The 15067-nt window shown below is 43.9% G+C and overlaps 1 protein-coding gene across 4 annotated transcripts in view; it reads right to left on the bottom strand.

Annotated features, from left to right (window-relative positions):
• LOC137880548 (KH domain-containing, RNA-binding, signal transduction-associated protein 1-like) overlaps positions 1 to 13319 on the bottom strand; it is a 14915-nt gene extending 1596 nt beyond the window's left edge. Inside the window, exons 1-11 of one of the 4 annotated variants that reach the window (XR_011103815.1) lie at positions 13206 to 13319; positions 11058 to 11179; positions 9863 to 9979; positions 9306 to 9452; positions 6782 to 6915; positions 5671 to 5911; positions 5203 to 5270; positions 4682 to 4740; positions 1930 to 3582; positions 1721 to 1829; positions 1178 to 1246 (exon numbers count right to left, since the gene is read on the bottom strand). Coding sequence is in view for 1 of the 4 variants with exons in the window: in XM_068721957.1 (XP_068578058.1) it covers positions 3476 to 3582; positions 4682 to 4740; positions 5203 to 5270; positions 5671 to 5911; positions 6782 to 6915; positions 9306 to 9452; positions 9863 to 9979; positions 11058 to 11179; positions 13206 to 13299 (1089 nt within the window). In the remaining 3 variants the exon portion in view is untranslated. The other 3 variants (XR_011103814.1, XR_011103816.1, XM_068721957.1) reach the window with 3 other exon arrangements.
• Positions 13320 to 15067: the final 1748 nt, after the last annotated feature.

Below are 15067 nucleotides of genomic sequence, written 5' to 3'. Positions count from 1 at the left end.
GGAGAATACAGGAAGTTACCGGTGGTTACTGGTTACCCCCCCCCCCCCCAGGCTGTGTTAGTAGACGTGGGTATAAGGCTAGCATTAGCATTCTCCTCCCTTCCGCTATGTGATTTGCGAGGGCGCCGTCGCTGCATCCTGTGCTTATAGCGCCGCCCAAGACGACTGTGATTGGTTTAAGAAAATACAAACATGCCAGAGCGTTTTCTCCCCTTGTACCAGAATATCAATGTGTTGAGCCAGACCGTTCTTTAGTGCTAGAACAGCACTGTGGACAAAATGTCAATAAAACAGTTTTTGCGCAGGTTTTGTACACATGAAGCAGAATTTGTTACCTTTGGAAAGAGCCAAGCTACTGGCTGTGGTGGTCCCTTTGGGTTTCGAAGTCCAAAAGTCAAAATTGATTTGAAAAAAGATCAAAAGGTCTAAAATGTACGAAATAGTCGGCGTCAAACCGTGTTTGTTGGCGGTTTAGCCTTTGAAAAATAACTTTCACTGCAATCAAATACTGTTTACTCGTCCGCACCCACCTGTATTAACGGGGCAGTCTAGCAGCAATCTAACAGCACCATGAATTGCATTTACAGAACCACAAAAACACTAAATCAGACGTAGGCTAGCATGTTGCTACTTTTTTGATATGGTACAACAATAAAGTGAAGCACAGAGAAAGTAGAAGTAGTATCTACTTATCGTGTTGAACGATGATCTCGTCAAATCGCCCAAGCCTAGGCTGAAGCCTCATATTTACTCTACACGACTCTCTGCGAGGACAAGAGCGAATTTCCCAAAATGTTTGAACTATTCCTTTAAAACGGCTGCTGTCTGGAGCCAAACCTCCAAAGATGTGCGCTAACAATGAATGTGGCAACAGGGTAGGATCCCAAAATGAGCTCTGCTCGCTACAAAAAAGCAATTCATGCTTGACAAATAAAATCAAATAAAGAAGCTGAATTTGTTTTCGGTGGTAGATTACACATTTCATGCGAGTTTCAAGTCTTTACAAACACAAATGCAAACTAATGGATGCCAGGAAGGTAGAAAAATCTATCAAAACTTGCTGCATGAAAAACAAAACAAAATATGCAAGTACCGTTAAGTACGTTAATGAGCTACAGGATGCAAAAACCAGCAGTACGGCTCTTTAAAATGGAAATAAATGCGGCGGCGAACCAACCTGAGGTTTGTACGGTCTTCACTTCTGCAGACCGTCGGTCTCCGGGCACTCAGTGACCGATAGCTGTGCCTGAAGGAAGGACAGACCCCAAATCAATACCCTGTCTAAAAACACCGGGAGAAACTTGAGACAGATCATGCAATGTCTACAGGAGAAGATATGCTCATGCAACTCAAGCTTTCTCTTTCGGATAACTTTGTACAGGCAGAACCTTTTAAATAGTACAATAAGCAACCTTTACACAGCAAATAAAAACAGCAGCTCAACTCTACAGAAGATATTGACATAGATTTGGCTTTGTTCATTTTAGCAAGAGTTGCATTAACACTATTCTAATATATTTTGTTAGTACACAGTAACAGTTATTTTGGTACATAAAATCCACTACTGTATGATATTGGAAGTTACGTTTTTCTTACTTTTGAGTCTTTTTTTTTTGTTGCCATGACTGTAATGATATTTTAAGAAAGTGTACGCATTTACCAGCAAGTTTATGTCAATGGATAAACACACTACGAAATTAAACATTTAGGGTTAGGTTACCTTTACAGTGGAGTTGTCTAGGTTATAACCATCCTCTCCATTGCACTGCCATTACTCTGTACTAAAGTAGCCATCGCGCCAGCGTCATTCATGACAATGAGGGCTAGACCTGAATGGTGGTTTGAATTCAGTTAATTTTCAGCTATAAAAGCAATTCTCATTAACGATTACGACCACAGGTAAGAGGATTGAAAAAGTCTTATACATACCCAGGCATTCAATGCTTTAGAATATACACATTAGGAAGCTATCCAGGTTATTTTAGAGGTCTTACCTCTGGGTCCTTTTTAAAAAGTATAGAAAGAGAGAGAAAGAATAAGTTGTGCTCTTTTGATAATCAATCAAGACATCATTTAGTAGGGTTAAAGTCTTCAGACGTCAATACATTCATTTAGATTTAAAATGCGGTTTTGAATGAGAAACAAATGAAAACACCTACATCTGACTGCTGAAGGTTGTTTAAAAAAATGGCCATTTCAGAATTTTACTAGGACAGGAAACAAATAAAGCAAGTTAAGTTTCATAAAAAACAAACTAAGCTTTATTGACAAACTGCTGCAAAACATCTTTTGGACAGATTTAGTAACCTATTTAGGCAAGCTTACACATGTAGCATAATGCATTTTATGGAGAGGGTACAGATACTAGTGGCAGAATAAGTACAGTTAGGATGTTTTAAAATATGTACAAGAGTTCGGATTGAGCTGCAGGATCCCTTCTCTGTAGAAAGAGAAGACCCATGTGGAGATTTATGTCCCAATCCTTCTTTGTGTACTTTGGGTGCATGCAGTTTATAGAGAATCAGATCACAAAATGAAGACCTGGGCTGTTTTTAGCAGAACACGAGGCCATCTCTCGGGCCGTGTTTTCATTAAAACAAACATTTTGTCTTCAAGAGTCTTCAAGTTATTTTTTAATATGTATGACAAATTGAGGATATGAGGACAGTCCATCTCAACAGTGTCTATTAGGGCTATATTTCAAAACTCTAAGGACAATGACAAATATTGCTGCCTAAATCTAAATGGACAAGGTTTTAGAACTATTTAAAAACAAACCATCATCAAGAATGAATTGTACTGATTCCATTAACATTGATTCTTTAACCTTCACTTAATTTATTTTTTTTTATCTATATTACATAATTGAAAGTTTAAAAGGTATTTTATTTGGCTATATTAACAGAATTTTGAAATGTAGCCTAAATGGGAATCTGCAACTGACCCTTCGACAGATTCTTTGTATTTAAAAACAATTAAAACGGATTCCTTAGACAAGCGGATAACGAGCCATTAATTCCACTAGAAAGGACTACTCCCAAACAGTTAAAAGATGTAAGATCAACAATGCAAAAAAAAAAAAAAAAAAAATAGCCAGAGGGGGGGTCAAAAGGGTCAGAGGGAAAAAAATACAGCAAAATAAATAAAAACTCAAATAAAAAATAAAAAATAAATAGACGCCAACTTCTCCTCTCTAACCCATCTAAAAGCCGCTTTGGGTGGTTGGTTGGAGGGATTGGAGGCTGGTTCGTTAGCTGGTTGGTGCGACAAAGTAGGGGAGGGAGTTTGCGGTCAAATCTCAAAAACCAGTTCCGATTTTCAGTTCCCAATTTGCTCTCTCGTATAAAGTCCAGTGTAGGAAAAGACCAAACCAAAGACAAAACGGACAATTACTTTTGTCGGGCTGCTTAAAGCGAGAGCTGCCGTGGTAGACAGGCGGCAGTCGGGGCGACACGTTACGGGCGGAGAGTCCGCCTCAGTACTGTCGGTAAGGGTGCTCCCGGTAAGGCGTCTTGGCACCTCTGGAGGGGGGAGGGGCCTTCCCTGCAACTGTCCGCTGGGTCCCATTCCAGTCATCCTGGCCTGGAGAGTTGACACACACACACACACACACACACACACACACACACACACACACACAAAACAAACATTTACAATTCAATTTGGATTCAAACCTCAACCAGATTTTTGTTAGACGTATTGTGTGTATCCTCTTGGCTAGTGATGGTTGATACTTAACATTTTAAATGCGATACGATGCAGATACTTTTCATTTTGATCAATTCTAAAATGGACATATAAGCTAATGTTGTTGTTCTTTTAGAAAAAATGAAATCACATGACACCTTACAGCCACTAACAACAAACCTCAATACATAAGCAAATAAGGAGAACAATTATTTATTTAACATCTAAAATGTGTGTGCGGCTAGGTGTAAAAATAGCAACAGTCCAGTATTTTTCAGGAATACTATGATTAAATAATGAGCTTCCTTTAACTTTCAAGCTGTCTTGCTTTTGAATGTTTAAATGTTTGAAGAGGTTACTGCGTGAGGCACTTCTTCGTCACAAAAAGTGCATCTCGCCGTATTTTTATCGACGGGTGAAAAGTAGCACCAGTCTTCTCACATGTCTGATGTGGAAGTGTGCCACTGTGTGCTGGGCTGTGATAATACAATTATATATATATATATATATATATATATATATATATATATATAAAATTGTATTATTAATATTTTTCCAACATCTCGAAACCAAATAAGTAACTTGTGAGTATCAATCCACCCTTCCCTACTTGAGGTTGGAGTAACATGAAAGCATTGGCAGGACTGTGCATCGCATCGCCCGATACAAGTAAAACAGGGACCGTCGTGTGAAAGTATTACTCAAAATCTCAACAGGGTGTCTTTAAAGATAATAGCTAAAGGCTTTAACTTTGAAATCTAACATTAGAATTATCATTAGAATAAAGCTCCGAAAGGTCACGTATTTTTAGAATAAAATAATTTTTATACAAATCAATCAACCAACCAATCAATAAGTGGAGAACTACTACATACTACTGTACTTTAAACTAGCTTTTAAACCATATGTATATATGCACACTTCATATTCTGCATCTGCATCAACAGCATAAATGAGGTCATCTGTGTTGACGGTGAATAAAGTTCTTCCTCACCATATGACTCGTATGACTCTGCGCTCTCTCCGTGTCCGTAGTCGTAGTATTCTGGCTCTCTGATGGTCAAAAACAGGGCGAGAGAAGAAGAAGAAGAAGAAGAAGAAGAAGAAGAAGAAGAAGAAGAAGAAGAAGAAGAAGAAAGAAAGATTTCACTTTTAATCTTTGAAAAACATCAAGTAGCTGCTGACTGTAAATGTCGAGGGGGACGATAATTGGCTTCCACGAATAAGATCAAAGCTTCGGCTCTCTTGCATGGAACATCTTAGCGCCGGCCATCCCGACCATGAAACATGAAGTACCATCATCAGCGCTGAATTTGTGCAGAGTGGCTCAAAAAAATAAAATAATAATGTTTCTGCTGCTCTCAAATCAATTTAAGGGAAACGAGCAACCAGGCGATGTGTGTGAGAGAGTGTGTGTTTGTGTGTGTGTGTGTGTGTGTGTGTGTGTGTGTGTGTGTGTGCGCGCGCGCTCTGTGAGAAGCAGGTGAAAACCAAAGAGACGTCTGATTCACTCACGCCTGCGGCTGACTGTAATAGCTGTCGTATGACTCGTAGGCCGTGTCTGTGTAGCTCTCATCGTAGCCCTGGAGAGGGAAGGAAACAAGAGTGAGATTTAGGGAGAGGCTTGTTCATGATTCATGAATGTCAAGACGTCCCCAAAGCACTACACTTGTACTAAAGCAGAGACGCGCTCCGCCTGTGTCTCGAGCAGCGGGAATCACTTATTTCTGTGCCGACGGACCGGCAATTTCGACGCTAACAAGAGACGCCGACAACAATCTCATCGAGAGGAGGGACGTGTCAAACCTCGACAGGAAAACTCAACTTCAGTTTCAATTTATTCCTCGCATGTCTAATAATTCATTTTCTTACGTCCCAATTAAAGCCGAAACATATCTCCTGTTGTATAACAACATGTCTGCCGAGGACATATTAACTAAAACGGATAAATTAAAGCCACCCTCCACTGGTTCTTGTACTTACATAATCGTCGTAGCCGTCAGCGGCTGCAGCAGGGGTGTGCTGGTGGGGGGGTGGGTGTGCCATCCTCTGCGGGGGTCCGGACGCCGGGGGCCTGGCGCGGGGTGCCGAGGCTCCCCTGGATGGTGCTACTGGGGGTCCTCCTCGGCCTGTTGGCACGCCCCTCACCGCTCCGCCTCGGGCTGGGCCGCCGCGAGCCACACCTCCCCTGGCGGGAGCGCCGCGAGGTGGCATTCCCCGTCCCCTGAAGAAGAGAGCGCCGGGTTAATACGGCGAGATTGTACTGGAAGGAATAGTTCCACATTGTGGGAAATATGCGTATTCACATTCTTACCAAGAGTTCTACGAGAAGATCAACACCATTCTCGTGCCTCTACGCGAAATATGAAGCTAAACCAGCTAGCTGCCAGTTAGCTTAGCATAAAGACTAGCGACCGATGAAAAGAGCTTGGTCGGTTAACAGGTAACACAATCCGCCCCGTATAACCATGACAACGTGTTAATTAGTTACTCTTAGACAGAGCCAGACAAAGCTGTTTTCAGTCTTCCTGTTTAGCTAGGCTAAGCTAAGCTAACTGCCTACTGGCTCCAGCTACATTATATACTGTAAGGACATGCGAGTGGTGTTGAGCTTCTCATCTAATTTGCAGCAAGATAGCCAAAACAAAAAAAACAACTCGTTTGCGCTTCCATTAAAAAAAAATTATTAACACTTTAAAGGCCTTTCCACAGCGGGGGTGTGACAAAGAAACAAAACAGAAATTACAGGTTCAAAACTATTCACGTCTGTCGCAACACTCTTCACATAAAAGCTTCAAATAGCAGCACGACCGACTACCAGGATCCTATTAACCCATGGAGGTGTTAAAGTCTGTCTGAATTTGAGTTAGGCAGAGTATATGTCCAGGGCTTTTATTGTGAAAAGGTGAGAACGGAGGGAGTGAATCTGGTCTGAGCTGATATGGTAACAGATGAACAACAGTGTCTTTCTATTTCTTCAGCGACCTAGCAGCGGTGCATGAGAAACCCTGTGTGTGTGTGTGTGTGTGTGTGTGTGTGTGTGTGTGTGTGTGTGTGTGTGTGTGTGTGTGTGTGTGCGTTTGCATCTCCACACCTGTGCGCTCCACCAGGAGGCACTCCGCGGCCCCTGACCGGAGGGCCCCCTCGGACTCTGGCACCGTGCTCCTGGCCTCCGTTCAGGTAGCTCATCTCCATGAACTGCTCTTGGCAGATATCATCCATCATATCCTACACACACACACACACACACACACACACAGAGGAAGAAAGAAAAAAAAGAAGAGAGAGAGCATGTGACTTGGGGGGGGGGAGTAAGGGCGCACAAATGAAAAGCAAAGGAAAAGGAGAAAAAGGAGGAGGAGAAAAGGAGGCAGGGCGTAAGAACGAGTGATGAAAGAAAAAGAGTGAAACACAATTACAGAGCTGCACACAACGCAGCGTCTGTCTTAATGGCTACCAGAGCGAGTGGAAGAAAAGGTATCTGTGCCAGTGACTCAGAGTGTTAAGGAGGAGAGGGTGTGGGGGAGGGTGTGTGTGTGTGTGTGTGTGTGTGTGTGTGGGGGGGGGGGGGGGGGGGGGGGGGGTTGGAAAGCATCCATCCACACTCCCGGTCTTCCTGTGTCTCTCCGTGAAGCACAAAACGTAAATCACTTCTCCCCGCTCTTCTCGACAAGTCTGGTGTGACTGCATCAACGGTGACATTATTACATCCGCACAAAAAAAGAAAAAAAAAAACAATAAGTTGCTCGGGATTAGTGAGGCTGCCTGTCTGAGCAGCACAAATCCTGGAAACACAATCCGCCCGCCTCTCTTCGGGGAGCAATCGCAGAAAGGGCTGCGCTGTGACCCGATCAATTCTTCCTCATAAATCAGTCCCCGGGAAATGGTGACCGAGCTCTAACGATGGAGAGAGAAGAAGAGCGGGTGTGTGTGTGTGTGTGTGTGTGTGTGTGTGGGGGGGGGGGGGGGGGGGGGGGATCAGGTGGATATGCGACGCAGACGACAGCTTTCAATTCATCTGCAGCAAACAAACACGAGCCACTTGACTGATTAGAAATTCATCTCTCAGCCGAAGGAGCAGCGCGACCGCAGCTGCATTTAAAAAGCCAGACAAGGTGACACGTCTTTACCCATCAAGGCGTTGAGATTAATTAAGTCTCCGCAGACGGTACATTCGACAGAAACTACAGACACGGAATAAAGGATCCACAAAGCCTTCACACGGGATCAAGGCTGGGCTTTTTTTTTTTTTTTTTTTGCATTTACATTTCCAGACATATACAGATATATATATATATATATATATATATAAAAATAAAAAAAATAAAGATGAGGAAGAACAAAAGCCTTCTGAAGTACCTGAGGCGCAGTACAGGTAATACATAAAACATTTTTACCAACAAATCACATCCTGCCGGTTTCTGCGATGGCATTTATTAAAATACAGCCTGCTTCCAAATGAAGGCCTGACAGATTACGGCTTTGAATTCTAACAACAGGTTCTGTTTTATTATATATTTATATAATATATATATATATATATATATATATATATATATATATATAACATCGCAACCGGTTCATCAGCCCGTTCACCTCGCTCCTCTATAGCACCCTGCACACTAATTAACAATGCGTGGGCTTCCATTGGCTGCTGACACAAAGCCATTGTTAGAGCAGCAGACTTGGCTTTGGCCCGCGCTCAACAAGCTCTCAGCATAAAGCTGATAAAGTGAGCCGGGGCCACGCGGGGCGAACTCTGTCTGAGAGAAGAAGGTCTCCGAGCTGGTTCTCCCCGAAAAATGGGACTCTGTGAAAGACGAGGAGGAGGAGGGCAGGGGGGGGGGGGGGGGGGGGGTGTAACCCTGCTAACACAGTGACAGCAACCATTAAAGGGAGACACTACAGGTGGACAGGGTTAAAGAAATAATAATGATAACTCCATCATAATGATAAACTTCCCCAAATGGTTACTTACATTTAAGAAAGTCATTTTTTTTTTCGCATTGCAAGTTTTCTGAAATGTTATGTTCAAATATGCAAATGAGGCATTCTCTCGTTAGATATTATGCAAATTTGCACATATTTTCGGAAGTCTGAACATTGCCAGGTTCAAAATTCTTGTTTCATTTTGTTAAAGTCAAAAGGTTTTTACAGAGGAAAATCTCTTTTTGTTACGATCAACAGCCTTAAAAAAAAAATCAATGTAGGCAATATTCTTAGAATAGAATGTTCTATACATCAGGCTATGAATGAATGAATGAATGAATGAATGAAGTGAGGTTTCTCAACCTTTTCCCCAACAAACTTCAGCTTTTCTTCTTTCTCTTACGTGAAAGTGATTCAAAATATCGATATCTAATCTAATAGAAGAAATAGATTAAATATTTGACAGATTAATTCGATAAAGAGAGTTCAATTTGTAGGGTTAAGTGGTCGACTCGTCAATGTTCGTCAGGCAATTTGCTGCTACAAATAAAGATCAGCTTGGATTTAGAATAACAAATCACGTTAGCCTCTGTTAGCTTGTGTCGAGCGTCACTATTGTGGACATTTAACAGGATAAACGATGAACCGAATACAAAATAAAAACTCGTTAACGAAAGAGTCAGACTCACTGGAAACAGGAACTTCTTGACCTCCTCCATGGCGTGCGCCATGCGCAGGTAGGCCTCTGGCACGGGGGCGAACACCTCGATGAACACGTGCAGCTCCATGGACAGGTGGGCGTACTTGGGCTCGCCGCCTTTCCTCAGCCCCTCCTCCTGAGACGAGAGGGGGCGACAGCGCAGCGGCGTCAGGGAGTCAAAGAGAAGTGAGTCACGCGTTTCAGTCCGCCTCTAGAGTGCAAACCCCGGGGGGGGGGGGGGGGGGGGGGGCGCAGGTGCGGCGCTCCTTTCCTTCACACGGCTTGATGATTACATCAAAAGCGGCGGGTAACGGGGTTTTTAGCGGGACGACCCCGAAGAATCCCGGAACAGATGCAGCGTCGAGGCGGACGCCCTTGGCTCCGCGTCGACGCTACGCTGCCAGTCGACGCCATCTGGCCTGACACCCCTTCTCAAGTAGAGGCCAGATGTGTCATGGCTTCTCGCAGGTGTGTACCCACCAGATGTGTGTGTGTGTGTGTGTGTGTGTGTGTGTGTGTGTGTGTGTGTGTGTGTGTGTGTGTTACCTTGGATCTGTCTCTCATGGATCCTTTGCCCAGCACGGAGATCTTGGCTCCGGTCTCTTCCTGCAGACGTTTGATTGTGTTGCCCTGAGGCCCCAAAATCTTCCCCACGAAATTGAACTAACGGCAACACGAAGAAGAAGAAGAAGAAGAAGAAGAAGAAACAAAATCAGCCAGACAGTCGACACGGAGGCAAAGTTTCACACCAAGAGAGTGAAGAAGAAGAGGGGGGGGGGAGCCTAAAGTGGTAGATTTAGCAGAGGAGGTCGATACGAGCCCCCGAGGGCTGGAACACCGTCAATTACTATTCACTCCAATCATCCGAGCCCTGAGCCGGAACTAACTCGCGCTCAAATCCCGCGTCCTTTACCTCCTCGATCTTTGCACTAAGGAGTCACGTAAGGACGCCCTGCTTACAATTAGCCGTCATTGCCGAGCGCATTTAGCGGAGAGTCGCCCCGAAGGAGGCAGCGAAAGCAGCTTTTTCTTTTTTTTTTTTTTGTAATCCCGAACTAGCCGTGTCATCCCTGACGCAGCGGACTCGTGTACCGACTAAAACTAAAGTCTGCCAAACTAAGACGGGCTTTCAGGAGATCAGAGGGCCGTGTCACCGCACAGGCCAGACTCCTACGCCATATATCGATTCCCCCCACGCTGGAGATCGGGGGCAGCATCTGTGCATCTTACCACAAACCGATGCCAATGAATGGAAACGTGCAAAATGCGACGCGTTGCGGGAGATTTGCAGGACTGTTTTGCACCGTCACATGTCATGAAGCGTCATCCTAAAATGACCGAACCGATACGGATGAGGCGACGCGATGAAAGCAAGACTTCAACCCTGAATGGAAACATTTTGCAGAAGATCCAATCTTCTGCACACTCAGCGCGAGTCACACATCTATGCAGAGCCCACCCTAATCACAGCAATATTAACATTTTGATCCTTTTTTTTTTTTTTTTTTTTTGGTGATATTTTTGAAACACGGCAGTATCGGCTGTAATTATACTCCGGAGCTCAAGGATCAAGGTTGAGAGGAGTAATTTGAGACTCCCAAAGTAACCCCATGGCTTCGTGTAATTGAAACCCAGCTGCAGGATAAATTAAATCAAGAGGGCTTCATGGTGGAGAGAAAAAGAAAAAGAAGAAGAAGAAGAAGAAGAAGAGGATAGAAAGACGAGGCATAAGAAAGCTCACCTTCGGGTACTGTTTGACAGGTATGAGCACCCGCTCCTTAAGTTTGATGTTCTTTGTTGTGAAAAGGTCCAGGTATGCTTCTGCCTCCTTTTTAGTCTCGCCTTTCTGGATTCTATCGATTTCTAGAAGGGGAGAGGAATGGTTTCAGGCACAGTGTTGCATGCAATCAAAACAGGATTCAGAGGAGGCGAAAGCACAGCGATGAGGAGGATTTATGTGCACTTACATTATTAATAAGCAGCTATAGATTTGCAGTTTGAGTCTTGGTGTCTTGGTTCAAAATCATAAGTAACATCTTTTTTTTTTTATTTTCAGTCCAATTCTGGCCTGATTTATACCGAGACGATGTTTTGTTGACGCAAGATGGTGAGTTTTTTTATTGTTTTTGAGCTTTTGTCCAACATCCTGAGCTGAAACAGTTAATCAGATCAGGATCAGATAACCGTTTGGATCAGATTTTTAGGAGGAAAAAAAAAATAATCTCCAAAACCATCTCTGCTTGCAGCTTCTTCAACGTGAGGACGTGTTGCTCGTGTGACATTGGAAACGTAATCTCTTTGTTTTGGTTTTTTCGGACTGCTGATCACACAGAGATGAGACGCGTGGAGACGTCACCTTGGGAAAGCGTTATGATATCGATATCGTGAGGCGAGACTGGATATCAAACCTAGATTTTGGGTCTCGCAATATGGCACAAGTGATGCCTTTACCCACTTTGTCATTATATCCACATTACCGATGATTACTCATCAAAAATCTCAGCGTAAATATTTTGTAAAAGCACGACTAATCAACCAATAATCGTCGTTATGTGGTCAAATATCGTGATATTGGTTTTCTCTGAATCGTCATTAATGAACATTTTTTTTGTCACTACTTAAAAACCAATAAATAAGGGAAAATAATCTTAAACCGTAGCTTCAATCCACAAAAACGTGCAGTTTTCATGTTTTCATGTTTGAGAAGCAGCCATCAGCTCTTCCCCTCACACCTCCTGTCACAGCAGCATCAGCACCACCACCTCGCCTCCAGCACCGAGAGCACCACCACATCACTCCCATCTCCAAAAAAAACGCCTCCCGGCCATGAGCACTCCAGAGCCTGAGATGTTCAAAAACCTGTCAGCTTCTCCACAGACTACCAGCTGCAGATCTGAAGGGGGGGGGGGGGGGGCGGCTCAGTCGATTGTCAAACCGTGGGAACCCACAGCAGTCCAGCTGAACCAGAGGTGCCCGAGATACTGGACCCGAGCAGCATGCAGGAACCAGCTTTGCAGAAAGATCCCTCAGAGTCTCAGGGAGAGAGAGCACATGGGCAACGCTGACGAAACTGAAATAATCACTTCACCAGCAGCTTCTAGCACTTAATATCCATCTCATTATCTCCTAATGTTGTATTTTTAATCTCTATACACTTCACTCAGCAGGGACCTTATGGGTCATCCTATGCTACCTACTGGTACACTGATACATCTAACAGTATCATTTTATTATAAGAAGTCATATTAGAATAAAAAATACACTGAAAATAGGAATAGATGACCACAGAGAAATTACTGATACCAGAGGCAGAGTCCCCCCCCCCCCCCCCCCCCTCACAGGACAGCAGCCCCGGAGCTGCCAAGGCTGCAGCCTCTTCTTGCTCAAGGACACTTCAGCAGCGGGGTACTTGAAGGTCTCCCGTCCCACCGCTACGACGCCGCCTCTCGGCTCTTAAAAGTAGCGGGGTGACCCCGGATCACTGATGCTGGCGCACATTCATTGTAGCAACGCTGCGCATCGCACCTGCTGCCGCACGTTGGAGTCAACAGAGGAGACTCGGCAACAACACGAGCGTTTGTCCGCAAAAGAGTCACAGACGTCGCACGAGGAGGATATTATTGAGATGAATCATTATTTAAGGTGTCTCCCTCTGTGGTGTTGATAGCTTTTTTTTTTTTTTTTTTTTTTTTTTGCAATCTCAGACACCATCATCCAATAAACTCCTGCACACATCTGTGAGCGGAGCGGAGCAGTCCACCTCCCGTCCGTTCCGCAAACACATGGCAATCACAGCGCGGAGGTGTGCTGTTTATGTCCCCCCCCCCTTCAACTCAAAGCATGAAACCACAAAATTAACACCCGTAGAAAAAAAGAGACTTTTTTTTACCTGCGTTTAAAAGTTTCATGGCGTGCGTAAACGACGCGTCCAGGCTGTCCTTCTCCGCCAGCAGCTCGGGGAGATATTTGTCGTCGTTCTCCATTTTGAGTTTAGATGGGAGGGTGGGGGGGGTAGGGGGGGGTAGTGGTAGTGGGGTGGGGGGGGGGAGTCACTTTAGGTGCAACCAAAGAAAGAAAAAAAAAAAAAAAAAAAAAAAAAAAAAGCGTGAAAAATCCCAAAAATAATAGAAAAAAAAAAAAAAGTAGTCCAGTTATGTAACTACGGAGTGTCGCGGAGCCTCTGTGCGCGCGGCGCTTTGCATGTGGCTACCGGGGCGTTTCTGCGACGGACGTCTCCGCTGCTTCTGGTGAGGAGCTTTTTTTTTTCTCTCCTCTCAGCTGACTGGAGGTCCCTTCTTTGCAGCAACACTGACTGGACGGGAATGCGAGAACAAAAGCGGCGAGGGACGGGTAGCATCGGGATCCCACTCAAGCCGGCGGAAGTGAGCTCAGATCTGACGCCGCCTACTGTGTCGCTGCTGTGTGTGTGTGTGTGTGTGTGTGTGAGTGTGTGTGTGTGTGTGTGTGTGTGTGTGTGTTGATGCGCGCCGCCTTCAGTGGCTATAATCCGTCCCACTATACCACTACTATTTTTTTTCTTCCCAGTACTGGTATGGGTGTGCCCTCTGTACGCTGTGGTAGTCCTGCTGTTATAATAAAAATAAAAAAAGCTCTATAATAAGAAACTGAAACTTATTACAATGATATTTGATGTGCATATCAGAGCCAGAGGTGCACAGATGTATTGATTAATTAGTTGTTACTATATTGTAAGCATGTTAGGTTTTCTAGAATTAGAAGCCTACATGTTAAACATGGATAACTTTTTTTAATGATTAACTGAAAGGGATTGTAGATCATGTATCTCGTGTTTTGTATGTATCATTTTATAAGATATTGTTCGATCATTGAGGAAACTGATGGGAGTCACAACAAAATGCCTAAATCTCGATTATAGACCTGCTTTTCATTTGGGAATCATCGCAGCGATGTTACAGTTCATTCTCACCTGAGCAGAGTGACAAGAATATGGGAAATAAACTATAACTTGTTTATGTTTTCTGATAAATAGATAGATAGTTAAATCCATACATACCAGAACAAAATAGATCTGGGAAGCTACACTATACAATAGGATCATATTCCAAAGCTATTATGTATTGAAATGTTATGTATATAATACATGTTCATATCAAGTGTACATTAATTGGTGAGGATAGTATAATGATGATGACACCTCTTCGGTGTTTAATCTGTTAATATAACTTCAGTTCATACAGTGTGCCCTATGGGAGATGTGTGGTACGCTACTTTCATTCCAGGCTCTCTACTGTCCCTTAGTGGCAGTGCTCATCATAACATAGAGCATGTCTCTGGAACTGTTGCTGATGAAACTGGGTCCATCACAAGAATCCTTTTTTTCGTTGTCCAATCGCCCTATTTTTCCTCCCTACTTCTATTGATTCAATAACACTTATGTGAGAAGGGCAGTGGGGAGAATATATGGAGCGGACACTAAAGGATTGATTTCTCCGATCAGACGGGGGGGGTAATGAACCTGTCGCGTGGCTGAGTGGAGCACAAGAGGTCAGAGGTCAGAGCTGGCCTAATGCATACAAATCGAGAGCAGGTCATTCCTTGTGTGTCGGGTCTTTAAGTATAATACAGTAGTATGCATCAGTGCAGGCGGATGCTCTTTGAGCAAACAGCAAAAAGAAGAAAAAGTGCAGCTCATTTGTCAGTCCGCTGCCGGAGTGAAAACCATTACAATCGACTGGCGGCTGTACCCGGGAATGCATCTGCTCAAAACAA

The sequence above is a fragment of the Cebidichthys violaceus genome, unplaced genomic scaffold, assembly GCF_023349555.1.
Source record: "Cebidichthys violaceus isolate CVI_PGR_0920_01 unplaced genomic scaffold, fCebVio1.0.p SCAF_281, whole genome shotgun sequence".
NCBI lineage: Eukaryota > Metazoa > Chordata > Actinopteri > Perciformes > Stichaeidae > Cebidichthys > Cebidichthys violaceus.
The sequence above is the reverse complement of the archived record's forward strand: the minus strand, read 5'-3'. Positions and strand labels throughout refer to the sequence as shown.